General features: G+C 44.4%; 1 protein-coding gene across 1 annotated transcript in view; it reads right to left on the minus strand.

Annotated features, from left to right (window-relative positions):
* Positions 1-374: 374 nt before the first annotated feature.
* Positions 375-17,366, minus strand: part of sptbn4a (spectrin, beta, non-erythrocytic 4a) — a 40,211-nt gene continuing 23,219 nt past the window's right edge. The window contains exons 3-19 of the mRNA XM_060912634.1: positions 16,620-16,865; positions 16,033-16,122; positions 15,534-15,812; positions 15,263-15,393; positions 14,813-15,017; positions 14,436-14,681; positions 14,099-14,233; positions 7,862-8,106; positions 7,509-7,647; positions 7,105-7,189; positions 6,665-6,852; positions 4,087-5,009; positions 3,058-3,118; positions 1,903-2,156; positions 1,622-1,789; positions 1,184-1,226; positions 375-1,005 (exon numbers count right to left, since the gene is read on the minus strand). Coding sequence (XP_060768617.1) covers positions 613-1,005; positions 1,184-1,226; positions 1,622-1,789; positions 1,903-2,156; positions 3,058-3,118; positions 4,087-5,009; positions 6,665-6,852; positions 7,105-7,189; positions 7,509-7,647; positions 7,862-8,106; positions 14,099-14,233; positions 14,436-14,681; positions 14,813-15,017; positions 15,263-15,393; positions 15,534-15,812; positions 16,033-16,122; positions 16,620-16,865 — 3,831 coding nt within the window. The 3' untranslated portion in view covers positions 375-612. The remainder of the gene's footprint in view (positions 1,006-1,183; positions 1,227-1,621; positions 1,790-1,902; positions 2,157-3,057; positions 3,119-4,086; positions 5,010-6,664; positions 6,853-7,104; positions 7,190-7,508; positions 7,648-7,861; positions 8,107-14,098; positions 14,234-14,435; positions 14,682-14,812; positions 15,018-15,262; positions 15,394-15,533; positions 15,813-16,032; positions 16,123-16,619; positions 16,866-17,366) is intronic.

Below are 17,366 nucleotides of genomic sequence, written 5' to 3' on the forward strand. Positions count from 1 at the left end.
GTAACTGTGTACAGGAATGTGTCTATAGTCCAGGGATTAGCTCTAGAAGCTCTTAGTGAAGATGAATGAATGTTTCTTGAATATGATTTGCTACTGAAGCAGAGTTACGATGTCAGCCTAGATGGTGTGTGTGGTTCCACGTATGAGTGTGTCTGCATGTCGCTCCCTTCGTTTCTAGTCCTGAGTGTCTTCACGTTTCCCAGAGGCATACACATGACCCACACTTTTCTGTTTTTCCTCACTATCTCCTGCTTTTACACACACACACACACACACACACACACACACACACACACACACACACACACACAGGGGGTGAATATGAATCAGATATTAAAATCACCTACTGCATACATCATATTGCTTTCGTTAAAAAGGCTTTTCAGATATCATGGGGACGTTTTTGTCTTTGTTTACTAATTTTAGGACAAGACTCATTCCTACGCTTTTGCAGACGCTCTCTTTGGATGCTACGTTCACAGGAAAACCTCACCAGCGTGTCATCGGGATGACGGAGAACTAAAAGAGCTCGTTCTTCTTGGAAAGATGAATGGATGGAGGGATGGATGGACAGACGGATGGATGGATGGATGGATGGATGGGCTGAGTGGATCATTTACTTTTCCCCGAGGTGCTCGAACCTCTGGAACTCCGATCTCCCCTCTCCTTCTCCTTCTCCCTCTCTTGGTCTCCTCTTTCTCCTCTCTCTCTTTTTTCTCCCCTCTCCTTCTCTCCTCTCTCCCTCCCTCGTCGCTCCATCCTCTCCTTCTCCAACGTGTCCCTCTTTTCTGAGCTTTCGGAGCTTTTCTCCCCCTCTCGCTTGTCCGATTGATCTGAGCGCTCCGACTTCTCCGACTTCTCCGACGGCTCCGCCCCCTCGGAGCGCTCTTTGCGTTCTGATTTGTCGGGGTCGGTGGAGGAGGTGGTGGGCTTCTCCCACTTGGCGATCTCCTCAATCTCACTCAGGCTGGTGTTTATGCTGTTCACCCAACGCTTCAGGTCTTCCTGCATGCACACACACATTATCAGTAATAAAGGCAGATGTAGAAAACATTAAGCTGTCAATAGTACACAGAGTTTCCAAGGTGGTTAAAATGAAGGACTTTTGTTTTCTGGAAACATTTTTTTGTCCTACATCTCAGCTTTTTTTGCTGTACCCGTGATGGAGCATCATTAATCTCACCTCGTCTTTGGCCAAGAAGATATAATTCCCGTCGGTTTCACTCCTGCAGTGAGTCAAAAGAACACACAATTCATGTCAGCAACTCCATCACCAGTTAAATTCAGCATTTCTTGCTGTAATGTTCAATGTTTTTATGACCCCCAAATCTGATTGGATAACCCTTCGCACTGTACAGCTCCGTTATCCTGCTCTACAAAGCACCACAGCACCTCATTTAACTCATCAATTTGGTCATGAGGTATTCATGAGCTCAATATACAATAGGGCTGTTGATTATTTTGTTTTTCGGATGTCTAACATTAATAAACAACGTACCACATGAAACTGAATCGTGATTTTTTTTATGTATAGGAACGAGCTCCAGGCAGATGCAAAATTTTTCTTTTATGTCGTGTTACTCATACATAAACTCACCAAGAGATGTTGTGCAAGTCTTACCTCAGGATGAAGACATTCTTCTTCTTCTTGTAGCCGTTGGTGGTGTCGAAGGTACAGATGGCGAGGTTGAGGAGCGGCTCGTCGTTGTATGTGGTCGTCATGTTCCTGGGGTCCTTGTAGAAGGTGATCTCGCCCTTGTTGAGTACGCAGTACAGGTTCACCCACGACCTGATGCAAATGGAGAGGAACGCACGTCATGAGATACAGCATGCGTCCAAATCAATGAAGATTTCATTCCATTTTACCACTCAAACAAAGAGTGGGCTAAGTGTTATCAGTACCTTTTGGGACTCTTGTCTTTGCCCTCCTCTTCATGTTTACGGTACAGGAAGCCCTCCTCATGAACGGTATGTGTGGGTGGCTGCGGCGTGCTTGGCGCACTCTGAGCTGGTGCTGACCGTGACCGCCGCGTCTCCTCGGGTTCTTTGGGACGTGGCCGTCGGCGTGGTTTTGGTCGATCACGAGCTCGAGGCCGGTCGAGACGTGAGACAGGGGCGGAGAGACTGCTGGGAGGACGATACAACTCTCCCCTCGCCTAACAAACACAGAGACTTAATAAATGTCTCACACCAGTGTTGGAGTCGAGTCATTAAACCTCGAGTCTGAGTCAAGTCCAAGTCATTAAAGAAAATTTCGAATCAAGTCCGAGTCCAGTCCACTATTGATCCGAGTCAAGTCTGAGTCAATCCTAGGGACGGAAATGGCACCGATTCGGTGGAATGGCTCTTATAGGAGAGTGTACTAGAGTGTAGCAGACTCCAATCACACCATTTGAAGGTGCCTGTTGCTGCCTTTATGTCAAACTGTTTACGATGTACGAGCGAGAGTCCACTTAGCACACGTGCGCTGTCCGGAGTGCACCCAAGAGTCTATCTAATGCACGAGCCAAGGTGCGCAGGTGTGATACTCTTGCATGAAATTTATACAAAAATTAATGCAGATATAAAGATCTTATGGCAAATTATTATGGTATGTTACAAAAAATAAAGAAAAAAATCTGAGTCCTCATCTCCAATTTACGAGTCCGAATGCAGTTAATGTACGAGCCCGAGTCCAAGTCATCGGTGCTCAAGTCCAAGTCAAGTCACGAGTCCTTAAAATTAGGGCACAAGTCGGACTCAAGTCCGAGTCCTGGACTCGAGTACTACAAGCCTGTCTCACACACTCAAAAAGTTTCAGTAACACACCAAAAATATTTTTCAAACAACTGCTAGGAGTGAACTGGTTAACATCCCAAATTATGCAAATCTGCTGATTAGTCAACAAGTTTGCAGGTCCGTTGTGAGAACAGTGGTTGTTCCTTTTCTACAGACTGACATGCAGGATCAGTGAGTGTTTTCCCACTGAACAATGACGGAATGAGGTGTGTTCGAGGAAGGAAAACAGTGTGTATTGGGTTTTGCTTGTGTTACCATGAATGAAACATCAGCACTCACATTGCATGCTTCTCTCTCCTGCACCTGTTCAACAATCTCAGCCATTGCGGAGCGTTTGTCCCTACAACAGCAAGAGACAGACACAAATACACGGGGACACGTTTTACATGACAGATCAGGCATTGCACGTTTTTTAATTACCCTCCCAAGCAAATCAAAATCCATGTAAAAATCTTTATCTGGTCTTTAGTTTGCAAAAAACACAATTAACCTGAATTCCAACTTGCTTTCTGTTCACTGCATAGGGTCTGACATCGTGGTGATGGAGATCCTACACAGTGTACTCTACATTTTCTGTGTTTTTCTTCTTTTTTTATGAAAAAAAAGTTAGCAATAAACATTCTAATTTTGCTAAAAGGAAAAAGTATTGGCCCCCCCCCAGCACTGGTTGGATTACTCTGCATGCAGGTTAAAAAAAAAAAAACCTCACTCAACACTTCACGCTGTGAGGTTGACGGGTGACAGTGTCACTCTGTGGATTCACTTTTTAAATACAAGTGCTGTATATACCGATTTATTTCATGATGTGTCAAGCAAATTTCCTAAGATTAGTCATTTGCCCATTTTTATCACAATTGCATCAAAGTCCCTCTCACACCAGGATCTGGTCCTCCCAGGCAGTCTCATGTCCCAGTACTAACCAGCTCTTTGAGGCGTATGGGTGCGGCACCAATCTCCGTTTCGATAGCCCTCGGCCTCTCACCTATACAGCTAGGGTTACAGTGGAGGGCGGGTCTTCTGGTAACCATGAGAGTTTGACTTTTCCACTCGCATCTGTATTGCGGCGTGCCTTGCCAGATGGTAGTAGGTACCATTTTTATGATAGTCTTTGGTAAGACCCAAACGCAAGTAGAACTCGCGATCTCCCAATCGAGAGGCGGACACGCTAACCACTAGGCCAACTCACAGTATCACAATTGCATACACACCCATAATTCACAGTCACAGTCATGCATTTGCATACACACCCTTCATAATGAACAGCAATGCAATAAAAGATATGCGCAAGCACACACATTCTCGCCTTACCCTGACTGCTTCTTGTCTGACCCTTCTTTCCCTGACTCCTGGTCACTGGAATCCTGTCTCTGAAGTCTGTGCCTGCTGCTGCCGCCCTCATGCTCGCTGGAAGACTGGCGCTCTAGTCTGCGCCGCTGGTGCCTCTCCTGGCGCACAATCATGGGCAGCTCGTTGAGCCGCGCCTGGATCTCCTGCTCACTGGAGGTGTGGCGTCCAAGCCGGTACTCCCTCTCCCTGCGCAGATGGTCCATCTGGGGGTCTGAGCGGCTGCCGCGAGGGTCCCTCTGCAACCGTCCATGGAGCAGCTCTAAGGATGCCTCGGTACCCACTGGCACACCCACTGGGACCAGATGCCCAGTGTGGGCCTCCAGCAGAGGACCTCCAGCCTTGTGCATGTGGTTGATCGTGGGCTCTAAGTCAGCTTTGAGCTGCTGCCAGGGAAACGCGGTTTTGGGTTCAGTCACACCCATAGCACTAAGGGGGTTCAGGCCATTGGCTCCTGTGACACCTTGTTGGTTTAATCCGGTGTAGCTGGAGCTGTCTGAACCTAACATGCCTACTTGGTTCAGGCCACTATAACTCGAGCTGTCCACCCCCAAAACACCCTGTTGGTTTAACCTGGTTTGACTGGAGCTGTTTGTGCCCAACGTCCCAGTTTGTTGATTGAGCCTGTGGTAGAGAGAGCCATTCATGACAGGAGCATAAGGATTTAGGGCAGATCCGAGCTTCTGGGCAAAAGCGTGTGGGGTATGTGTAAGGTCTGGACCGGATTTGGCCTCAAGGAGCATGTCCTGCAGAGGGCTCCGGAAAAGAGATGATGAAGAGGAGGACGAGGAAGAGCTGGGTACAAGGCAGGACAGAGGAAACATCTGTCTGTTGAGGAGAGATGAGGTGGTGGACTGCTTGCTTTGCTCTTCTTTCAATTTCTCTGCCTGGAAGAGGAGGTGTTATTACACAGTATACATTAAAAGAAAGATAAATGATTGAAAGAATGGATAGACAGACATAAATAATATAATGCATATTAATTTGATAGTATTAACAGATACATCATTATAGATAATCATTGGTGACCCAATCTTTCATTCGCTGCCCTCTACATCCACTCTAGACCAATCGCTGTGTCTCAAATGACTCATCTGTCAAGCTGATCAAGTTCATTGATGACGTTACTTCGACTGGCAATGAGTCACACCACCAGGAAGTAAACCAACTGATGTGGTTATTGTAACCTTCAGATCAAAACCCCTAAAGCCATAAAAATGCTCAGTGACTTCTGGAAAATTCTCCTCTCAGTCTGCTTATCTTCAACAGTTCAGCATTCAGTACTTTAATATCAGTAACTGTTATATCAGATGCAGTGTTACATCTCCAGTAGAAGATGAACACTTCTCTCATCAGTAAGAAGGTTCAGCACCTGATCTTGACCATGTTAGTTCTTTGTACATGGTACATTGTCATCACGACAGTTTTAAAGAAAATGCTTCCAGGTTTTTTTTCTTTTTTTTCTCCACGGATGAGCCTACCAAAGAAGCATGAATACCAAGAAACATGTATGTATGCATGGATGGATGGATGGATGGATAGGTCAGTGGATGGATGGTAGAAAGATATATAGATAAATGGATGGATGGAAGCACGATATACAGTAAATGTAACTTTTTTATTATTATGAGTGGATTGAAGGATGGATGGTTGGATGGATGGATATAGTATGAACAGGTAAATGGTGAGTCATAGGATGGATAGTGGATCGTAATGTACATGGATGAATGGATTGATGGGTAGATGAACAAGTGGATAGATCATTGAAAGTAATGAAGTGATGAAATGGAGGGATAGACGAGTCAGTGGATTGAAGGTAGAAAGATATATAGATACAGAGATAGACAGACAGACGGACGGACAGATGGACGGACAGATATATGAATAGGTAAACGATGAGTCATGCAATGTATGGTGGATAGTTATGTACATGGATGAATGGATTCATGGATGGATGGATGAGTGTATGAGGAACAAATGGATGGACAGATGAGCAGCTGGATGGTTAATGAGCTGATGGTTTGATGGATATATGAACAGGTATATGGCGAGTGACAGGATGGATAGTGGATAGTATAGCACATGGATGAATGGATTGATGGGTAGATTGTTGAAAGTGATGAAGTGATGAAATGGAGGGATAGATGAGTCAGTGCATTGAAGGTAGAAAGATATATAGATACACAGATAGATAGACGGATGGACAGATGGATGGATATATGAACAGGTAAACGATGAGTCATGCAACGGATGGTGGATCATTAGGTGCATGGATGAATGGATTCATGGACAGATGAAGAAGTAGATGGATGGATGAGTGTATGAGGAACAAATTAATGGATAGATGAGCAGGTGGATGGTTTAATGAACTGATGGATGGATGGATGGATGGATGGATGGATGGATGGATGGATGGATGACAAATGAGAGTTGCATGGGCTTGTACACAGAAGGATGGATGGACGCACGCATGATCACTGATACACAGACTGATACAGTATTAGTAGGTAAACAGTGTTTTATTGGTTGTTGCCATGCCAACCTGTCGTAAGGAGCTGAAATGCTCCTTCCACGTAGACGCCGCCTTACGAAACGCTTCATGTCGGCGAATCAGCTGCTGCACCTCATCAGCCCCGCCCTCTGCCTCACCACTGCTGCTCAGCGACTCCTTCATCGTGTGCCACGTCCCTTCGGCCTTGCTCGTTTGTGCAGACTGTATCCGCTGCTGCACTGTAGATACAAACAACGTTCAATAATGTCAGAATAATGCCTTTTCATGCTGATGTACTTATTTTTCACATCTTAAAGTCGGATCATTGATTTGTTTGATTTCAGTAAGCTCTTTTTGAAAGCTTTATTTTGATTGGAGTGTAAAATATAAACTGGATTGATGGCTGTGAAAAGCGAGCTGTTCGGGGCTTCGTGCTGCATTTGCCGCGCCAGGCAGCAGCAATGAAATTATCAGCATGAGGATTTGCTTACTGCGCTGGAGTTTCTCCCAGTGCTGCTCCCACTTATCATTCAGATCTTTCTGCTTTGCCATCACATAGTCCAACTTCTCCTTTACCTGCAAGCATCAGAGAAAGACAGAGAGAGAACCACACAGGAATGAAGAACTGGAGAGAAGTGAAGTTCCTGTATTTCAATCCAATTCAGTTTTATTTGTAGAGCTCTTTTAACAATGGACATTGTCACAAAGCAGATTCACAGAACTATATAAATTCCCGATATAAAAATTTGACATATGTGAGTTTATAAATTTGTCCCTAATGAGAAAGCCAGAGGCAGCGGTGGCAAGAGAGATCTCCCCGAGACAACATGAGGGAGAAGCCGGACACACTGCACATAGTGCAGTAGGGAATATTGTGTGTGTGTGTATTGTGTACCTCCTCAGCTGCAGGATTGTGTGCTGCAAGCAGCATCTTTCCCATCTCCACACAGTGCATAAAACTCTTGCTTTTGCTCTCCATTTTACTCTTCAGGTTTTGGTGCTGGGAGATCATACACTCCAGAGTGGACATGTCCCTAAAACACACACACATGAACACACATATGCACACACAGCCCATAATGAAACAAGAAGACAAATTCAGCGAGTTTGTTCATCTCTCTACATATACAAGCATTTAATCAAGAACTTGAAAGAACGATGGAGGTCAAGGCTTCATACCTATTTGTCATGTAGAAAGTGAATAAAATCTCCGAGATGATAAAAACGTGTGATTGTAACAGCTCATACCGTGCATCCTCAAACGGACCGATTTGTCCCATGATCCCGTCTGTCCACATGCTGAGCTCACGGACGATGGCAAAGAACTGGATTTTGTCCGTCACCGTGGTAACCTGCACGCGGCTGCCCTCGCACGCCACAAGGAGCTCCTTCCACGCACGCATCACTTCTTGCTCACGGACCAAGATAGCGTCGGATTTCTCACCAGCGTAGATTGCACGAAGCTGAGACGCATTCTCTTGCAGCTGACGCACCTGATCAGGTCAAAGATACAAAATCGCCATGATAAATATATTTTTGCTCAAAAACTATAATAGAGAGGAAAATATAATAAAGTTACAGAATTGAGCTTGAGTCTAACTTTTGCTCATCTTAATTTTCTTGTGCGACTACAACAACAGAATGTTAATCAGATATTAATTATCAGATTGATAAGGAATAAAACATAGCATCTGCCAGACAAGTCCCTGTGAATGAGCTGTTACTATGGAAACGATCACTTCGATCACTTAGTGAAATGAGTGCATTGTGATTTGCAGCTGCACTACTGTTAGAGCTGCTGTTACTTAAAATTATTCAAAACCTTCTGACGAATCAGAAATGAGAATTTATCAACGCTGTGGTATAAAGTATGTTAATTGTACATTAATTATAAAATATAATAAGTTACTGGGACATGATAAGAATAAATAAAATAATGAGACATTAAAAAGAGTGTACCAGAGTGTATCATTGTGCATTACAGTGTATTAGGGTGTAATCAAATGTATTAGACTAGCACAGAGGATGTATCAGGGTGTAGGAGGGTATCGCAGGGTGCATTAGAGTGTCGCAGGGTGTAGGAGGGTGTCGCAGGGTGCATTAGAGTGTTGCAGGGTGTATCAGGGTGTAGGAGGGTGTCGCAGGGTGCATTAGAGTGTCGCAGGGTGTATCAGGATGTAGGAGGGTATCGCAGGGTGCATTAAAGTGTCGCAGGATGTATCAGGGTGTAGGAGGGTATCGCGGGGTGCATTAGAGTGTCGCAGGGTGTATCAGGGTGTAGGAGGGTGTCGCAGGGTGCATTAGAGTGTATCAGGGTGTATCAGGGTGTAGGAGGGTATCGCAGGGTGCATAAGAATGTCGCAGGGTGCATCAGGGTGTAGGAGGGTATCGCAGGGTGCATTAGAGTGTCGCAGGGTGTATCAGGGTGTAGGAGGGTATCGCAGGGTGCATTAAAGTGTCGCAGGATGTATCAGGGTGTAGGAGGGTATCGCGGGGTGCATTAGAGTGTCGCAGGGTGTATCAGGGTGTAGGAGGGTGTCGCAGGGTGCATTAGAGTGTAGCAGGGTGTATCAGGGTGTAGGAGGGTATCGCAGGGTGCATAAGAGTGTCGCAGGGTGCATCAGGGTGTAGGAGGGTATCGCAGGGTGCATTAGAGTGTCGCAGGGTGTATCAGGGTGTAGGAGGGTATCGCAGGGTGCATTAGAGTGTCGCAGGGTGTATCAGGGTGTAGGAGGGTATCACAGGGTGCATTAGAGTGTCGCAGGGTGTAGCAGAGTGTATTAGAATGTCACAGGGTGTATCAGAGTGTCATAAAGTATAGGAGAGTGTAATAGAGTGTACTAGAGTGTAACAGAGTGTAGCAGAGTGTATTAGAGTGTACCACAGTGTACCACAGTGTACTAGAATGTAGCAGGGTGTATCAGAGTGTAGCAGGGTGTAATAAATTATGGGACATTCCACCAAATGGGTGCCATTTGCTTGTTGTACCACTCCCAAATTAAACTTAATTTGTTATATCTTTTTAACACTGATTATAATAACACACATATTTAACTTTTCAAAATGTGTATTGGTCAACCTCAGGCTACGTTATTTATTTTTTTACAAGGTTTGGAAGTCAAAGATGGCTGCATACTCTTTACATGAGTAACAGGACTGAAAGTAACAGGACTGAGTTTTTAGCCTAGGATTAGCTAATACATGGAATTAAGCCACATGGTGTCATTGCTAATAGCATGACCACACTTAGCACATTCTAGTGATTTACCAAAAATCTGTATTTTTAAAATAAACGAATATCATCTAAGAAATAATTTAAGTAACAGGACAGTATGTTGACATTGACCTTATCAGTCAAAGTTAAAAAATCATCAAATATACAGAGAAGTAAATGAGAGAACTAACTTTTGGTCTTCCCATGGCCTTCAGAAGACACAACTGATGTAACTTCCTGTTGATCATGCGATTTATGGAATGTTCCAAATTTGTCAGATGGGGTAATATGTTTGGGTAACAGGACTGAGTGAAAACCCAGGGACACGACTAAAATGTGTATTTTAACTAAGATCTTGTGGATTTCTTATGAAAAAAATATATTTAAACCATGGATAGGATATGGAGTCACACAACAGTGCAAAAGAAATACTGTTTCTGAAGGATTTTAATCATAATATTTCATAGTTAAGTATAAAGTTAGAGTGCAGGGACAGGTAACACATGCTATTTTTCAGTGTTTTAGGGAGTTTTTATGAATCCTTACAATTATATATCTTAAATTTGAAATCAGATCAATGTGCAGGACATTCTGCACATTTTAAAGTACATTTTTAGGGCGGCACGGTGGTGTAGTGGTTAGCGCTGTCGCCTCACAGCAAGAAGGTCCGGGTTCGAGCCCCGTGGCCGGCGAGGGCCTTTCTGTGCAGAGTTTGCATGTTCTCCCCGTGTCCGCGTGGGTTTCCTCTGGGTGCTCCGGTTTCCCCCACAGTCCAAAGACATGCAGGTTAGGTTAACTGGTGACTCTAAATTGACCGTAGGTGTGAATGTGAGTGTGAATGGTTGTCTGTGTCTATGTGTCAGCCCTGCGATGACCTGGTGACTTGTCCAGGGTATATCCCGCCTTTCGCCCATAGTCAGCTGGGATAGGATCCAGCTTGCCTGTGACCCTGTAGAACAGGATAAAGCGGCTAGAGATAATGAGATGAGATGAGTACATTTTTATGTGCATTTATACATATAATTTTCTAGGGACGGAAATGGCACCGATTCGGTGGAATGGCTCTTATAGGAGAGTGTACTAGAGTGTAGCAGAGTGTATTAGAGTGCATTGGTACACTATAATACATTCTGCTATACTCTAATACACCCTCCTACACTCTAATACACCCTGCTACACTCTAGTGTACCAGAGTGTAGCAGGGTGTATTAGAGAATATTAGCGGAGCTCCCAAGTGGAGCACCATACCTAAGAAAAAATGGTAAACCCATCGAGTCGATTTTTTGTGGTTTGTCCATGTACGTGTACCACCACTCAAACACATTGCCTAGTGGCCAGTGTTAGTAATTACCAGTCATACACACCGCTAGCCAGTAAAGAAATAAAACAAAAGAGACTGGCTAGGATATAAGAAAATTCTACAACCCAGAAACAGATGGGAGCTCCGCTTTTAGGCAGTGCCTAAATCTATATATTAGAGTGTACCGGAGTGTAGCAGGGTGTATTAGAGTATATTAGAGTGTATCGGAGTGTACTAGAGTGTAGCAGGGTGTATTAGAGTATATTAGAGTGTACTGGAGTGTAGCAGGGTGTATTAGAGTATATTAGAGTGTACCGGAGTGTAGCAGGGTGTATTAGAGTATATTAGAGTGTACTGGAGTGTAGCAGGGTGTATTAGAGTATATTAGAGTGTACCGGAGTGTAGAAGGGTGTATTAGAGTGTATTAGAGTGTATTGGAGTGTACTAGAGTGTAGCAGGGTGTATTAGAGTGTAGCAGAGTGTAATAAACTATAGGATAGTGTAATAGAGTGTACTAGAGTATAGCAGAGTGTATAAGAGTGTAGCAGGATGTATTAGAGTGTAGCAGAGTGTACAAGAGTGTAGCAGGGTGTATTAGAGTATATTAGAGTGTACTGGAGTGTAGCAGGGTGTATTAGAGTATATTAGAGTGTACCGGACTGTAGAAGGGTGTATTAGAGTGTATTAGAGTGTATTGGAGTGTACTAGAGTGTAGCAGGGTGTATTAGAGTGTAGCAGAGTGTAATAAACTATAGGATAGTGTAATAGAGTGTACTAGACTATAGCAGAGTGTATAAGAGTGTAGCAGGATGTATTAGAGTGTAGCAGAGTGTACTAGAGTGTAGCAGGGTGTATTAGAGTGTACTGGAGTATACTAGAGTGTAGCAAGGTGTATTGGAGTATATTAGAGTGTATCGGAGTGTACTAGAGTGTAGCAGGGTGTATTAGAGTGTACTAGAGTATAGCAGAGTGTATAAGAGTGTAGCAGGATGTATTAGAGTATATTAGAGTGTACCGGAGTGTAGCAGGGTGTATTAGAGTGTAGCAGAGTGTACAAGAGTGTAGCAGGGTGTATTAGAGTATATTAGAGTGTACCGGAGTGTAGCAGGGTGTATTAGAGTATATTAGAGTGTACTGGAGTGTAGCAGGGTGTAATAGAGTATATTAGAATGTACCGGAGTGTAGCAGGGTGTATTAGAGTATATTAGAGTGTATCGGCGTGTACTAGAGTGTAGCAGGGTGTATTAGAGTGTAGCAGAGTGTAATAAAGTATAGGATAGTGTAATAGAGTGTACTAGAGTATAGCAGAGTGTATAAGAGTATAGCAGGATGCATTAGAGTGTAGCAGAGTGTAATAAAGTATAGGATAGTGTAATCGAGTGTACTAGAGTATAGCAGAGTGTATAAGAGTGTAGCAGGATGTATTAGAGTGTAGCAGAGTGTAATAGAGTGTCGCAGAGTGTATTAGGGTGTCGTAGCGTGTAGCAGAGTGTAGCAGGGTTTAATAGAGTTTAGCATGGTGTAGCAGAGTGTAGCAGGGTGTAGCAGGGTGTAGCAGAGTGTAGCAGAGTGTATTAGAGTATATTAGAGTGTATCGGAGTGTACTAGAGTGTAGCAGGGTGTATTAGAGTGTAGCAGAGTGTAATAAACTATAGGATAGTGTAATAGAGTGTACTAGAGTATAGCAGAGTGTATAAGAGTGTAGCAGGATGTATTAGAGTGTAGCAGAGTGTACAAGAGTGTAGCAGGGTGTATTAGAGTATATTAGAGTGTACCGGAGTGTAGCAGGGTGTATTAGAGTATATTAGAGTGTATCGGAGTGTACTAGAGTGTAGCAGGGTGTATTAGAGTGTACCGGAGTATACTAGAGTGTAGCAAGGTGTATTAGAGTATATTAGAGTGTAATAAAGTATAGGATAGTGTAATAGAGTGTACTAGAGTATAGCAGAGTGTAGCAGGGTGTAGCAGGGTGTAGCAGAGTGTAGCAGAGTGTAATAAAGTATAGGATAGTGTAATAGGGTGTACTAGAGTATAGCAGAGTGTATAAGAGTGTAGCAGGATGTATTAGAGTGTAGCAGAGTGTACAAGAGTGTAGCAGGGTGTATTAGAGTATATTAGAGTGTACCGGAGTGTAGCAGGATGTATTAGAGTATATTAGAGTGTATCGGAGTGTACTAGAGTGTAGCAGGGTGTATTAGAGTGTACTGGAGTATACTAGAGTGTAGCAAGGTGTATTAGAGTATATTAGAGTGTATCGGAGTGTACTAGAGTGTAGCAGGGTGTATTAGAGTGTACTAGAGTATAGCAGAGTGTATAAGAGTGTAGCAGGATGTATTAGAGTGTAGCAGAGTGTACAAGAGTGTAGCAGGGTGTATTAGAGTATATTAGAGTGTACCGGAGTGTAGCAGGGTGTATTAGAGTATATTAGAGTGTACTGGAGTGTAGCAGGGTGTAACAGAGTATATTAGAGTGTACCGGAGTGTAGCAGGGTGTATTAGAGTATATTAGAGTGTATCGGAGTGTACTAGAGTGTAGCAGGGTGTATTAGAGTGTAGCAGAGTGTAATAAAGTATAGGATAGTGTAATAGAGTGTACTAGAGTATAGCAGAGTGTATAAGAGTGTAGCAGGATGTATTAGAGTGTAGCAGAGTGTAATAGAGTGTCGCAGAGTGTATTAGAGTGTCGTAGCGTGTAGCAGAGTGTAGCAGGGTTTAATAGAGTTTAGCATGGTGTAGCAGAGTGTAGCAGGGTGTAGCAGAGTGTAGCAGGGTGTAGCAGGGTTTAACAGAGTGTAGCATGGTGTAGCAGGGTGTAGCAGGGTGTGAATGGGAAATTCCCACTGGTCAAATTTGGATTTCAGTAACTGCCAGCAGGTGTTGACTCTGTGTGTGTGTGTGCGTGTGTGTGTGTGTGTGTGTGTGTGTGTGTGTGTGTGTGTGTGTGTGTGTGTGTGTGTGTGTGTGTTTCTCACCTGTGAGACAAGCAGCTGCAGAGAGTGTTCAAAGGAGTGCAGTAGTCTCTGTAGTGTGCCGGGGTTGGCAGTGCTCACCTGACACGAACGCACCTCTGGTAACTGCCTCATCTTCCCCTCAATCTGCACCAGTACCTAAACAAGCACACACACACACACACACACACACACACGTAAGACAGTAATATTGCACTAATTTTAAAAAAGGGATTTTCTCTGTGTGTGTGATAGAGTGTATGTATATCTGTGCATATTATTTGATTGTTCTTTCATACATAAATTCTGCAATAAGTGTGTGTGTGTGTTGGGTTTGAGCATTAGTGGACGATGTTTTAACCTCCTGGCAGTCTGTGAAGAACTTGTGGAGCTGGTGTGAGGCAGCGAGCATCTGTGCTCTGGTCTCCATCAGCTCCTGCAGGTCAGCCCACGACTCGTTCAGGCCGTCCTTCCACTCAGCGATGGTGGCAGCATCTGCGTGGCCACAGTCGATCATCTCGTTCACCATCTTGTTCACTGAGTCCATCTGCCTCTGACCTGCGGTGTTTGTTTCAGCGCGAAACTTGGTGAACCTCTCCTGCAGCACCTGCACACAACCAGGTCGTAACACAACCACTCTGCAGATCATGGAGCAATAAACTCCATAAAGACATACTGTATGCGTGTGTGTGTGTGTGTGTGTGTGTGTGTGTGTGTGTGTGTGTGTGTTGTGCTGACCGTGACGTGCTCCAGATCCTGGCCGAGCTCAGTGGAGCTGGCTACAGCCTCTCTCTCAGAGATCCACTTCTCCAGAGCCTCCACCTCCTTCTTCAGCTGGTAGAGCCAGTACTGCTGCTCCAGCTTGGTCTTCTTCTGCTCCACCAGGTCCTTCAGGGAGACGTAGAGCCGGTCGATGTGCGCCTGCTGCTTAGTGATCTGTTCACTGAAGACAGGAATCAAGGGTTTGTGTTTAACTGCTCCGGTGTGTCAAGGACCAATTATTTGTTCAAGTGTTCAAGGGAATGTTTATCTGCTTGGGGCTTTGAAAGGGGTGTTTATTGATGTAATATTTTCAAATGTCTTAAAAGGGCTGTTTACCTGTCCAGGTGTTTGGTGGACTGTTTACCTGTTTACGTGTCTAAAGGGGTCACAGTGTTTAATGAGGCATTGATCTTTTCAGGTGTTTACCTGTCAGGGTGTCCCAGCTCCAACATACGGCGGCACTGCTGAGACAGGAAGCCCACGGTGTCGGCGTAATTCTCCACCTTCTGCTCTAAAGCCAACTGCTCTTTCAGCAGCCTTAGCGTGCTCGCTTCATCCTGCAGAGACGCACACAAAGAGATGGACAGCACACCACAAGGAAATGATTCAAAAGGTTTTCAAAACGTATTAGCAAATGTACAAAATTGTGGTACGTATCATATCACGTATCCTGCATCCTGGCAGACGCTGTTCTTACGTTGCCATTCTCTTCATTGAGAACATGAAGCTTTTGCCCACTGAGCCACGACTCCGCCTTCGCTGCCTCCGTGTAGTATTGCTGGGCATGGCTTACTGCATCCAGCATCACCGTACGACGCTCTGCCTCCACCTGGAGCACCTCCCACAGCTGCCTGACGTGCATCGCTCCCTCTCTGATGATCTCCACCTCGGGAGTGCGAAGGGCGGCGACTGCGTCGGCCCTCTCCAGCACCTCCTCGACACGCCCCTTTCTGGCCTGCATCTCCATCTGCAAAGCCTGAATGAGCAAACACAGTTAAAGTGGTTCTGAAACACATACAATATCTAAACTCATGTTCTTCTACATATAGTTAATAGTATGACCGGAGAACGTAACAAATGTTCCACAGTAGAGAGCGGCAACAGAAATCACGTGAATAATTGGTCTTTAAAGAAAAAAAAACCCCAAAAATCAAAACATACTTTCTTTGTCCTGAATTGATTTCTCCGAATCTCACCTCGTGGTTTTGAACAAGCTGCTGAACGCTCTGCATGTTGGTGCCATATTCCGTCGAGGAGGCCAACGGTAATCTCTCCTGAATCCACACCTGTAATGAGAAACAGAGAGAAATATCAGAAAGAAACAAGATGAAATGATGTTTGAACTGCACTGGAACAAGCAGTGAGAATTGAAATATATTCTCCATGTATCAACTACCCAATTATGAAGTTGGTGCCAAGTTAGCTCTCATTTGCTAGGTCACTATTTAAAAAAAACCCCAAAACAGTCCATCCACTTTTCATGGAAAATGAAAGCTTGCAAACTGACCGCATAGTTTTGCCCAAAAGACCAACATCGGTTTCATCAGAAAGAAATCTGGAACTTCAAACAACTTTCACACCAAGGTTTCTGTCTGATATCAAGTTTGTTACAGAATGGAAATACCAGGCTACACTGGAGCGATCACTTTAAATCATCAATCAACTACAAGCTGATCGAGCCAGCCAATCAGACGGCAGGTATTCACTCAAGGATGGGTAGTAAGAGCAATCAAGAAGCAAGGTTGTGGCTTTGAACAAGGTCTGGAAGAACAGAAAGGCTTACGATCTCATCTTCCAGGTCCTGCGTGACTTGGTGCATTTCTTTGGAGGCCAGAAGGATCCGCCTCCTTTCTTTCAGTGGCTCAATCAGGCGCACAATCCGCGTCTCAGCCACACCCCCTGAGCCCTGGACCTCCATACCCATTGGTCCGCGGTGCAACATGTCAGCTCCATCGACATCACTCTGTCCACTAATATCAGACTTCAGCTGCACCAAACCAGGATAGAGATGCATCTGAGCCTCCATTGACTGAGAGAGAGAGAGAGAGAGAGAGAGAGAGAGAGAGAGAGAGAGAGAGAGAGAATTTAGTCTTGGAAGTGACCAGACGTTTGTGATTTTTAATCCCATAAGCCTCCATTCACTGTAGCTCCAGCGTAAAAAGAAAGGTCCCTGGACCAGCAGGAATGGCTGAAGTGCCCTTGAGCAAGGCACCGAACCCCCAGTTGCTCCCCTGCTGCCCACTGCTGTGGGTGTGTCAAGGTCCTGTTGTATGTCGCTCTGGATAAGAGCGTCTGTTAACACCTGTAATGTAATATCGGATCATTTCCCTCAATAAATAAATGACCAGGTAGAATTTTTTTGTCTGGTTTGTTGAATTGGGTTCTTTATCTACTTTTAGGACTTGTGAGAAAATCTGATGATGTTTTCGGTGACATTTATGCAGAAATATAGAACATATTAAAGGGTTCACAAACTTTCAAGTTTCCCTTGTGAACAAGGAAATGGCAGCAGCCAGAGAGAAGAAACACA

The sequence above is a fragment of the Neoarius graeffei genome, chromosome 28 (genome assembly GCF_027579695.1).
Source record: "Neoarius graeffei isolate fNeoGra1 chromosome 28, fNeoGra1.pri, whole genome shotgun sequence".
Classification (NCBI taxonomy): Eukaryota; Metazoa; Chordata; class Actinopteri; order Siluriformes; family Ariidae; genus Neoarius; species Neoarius graeffei.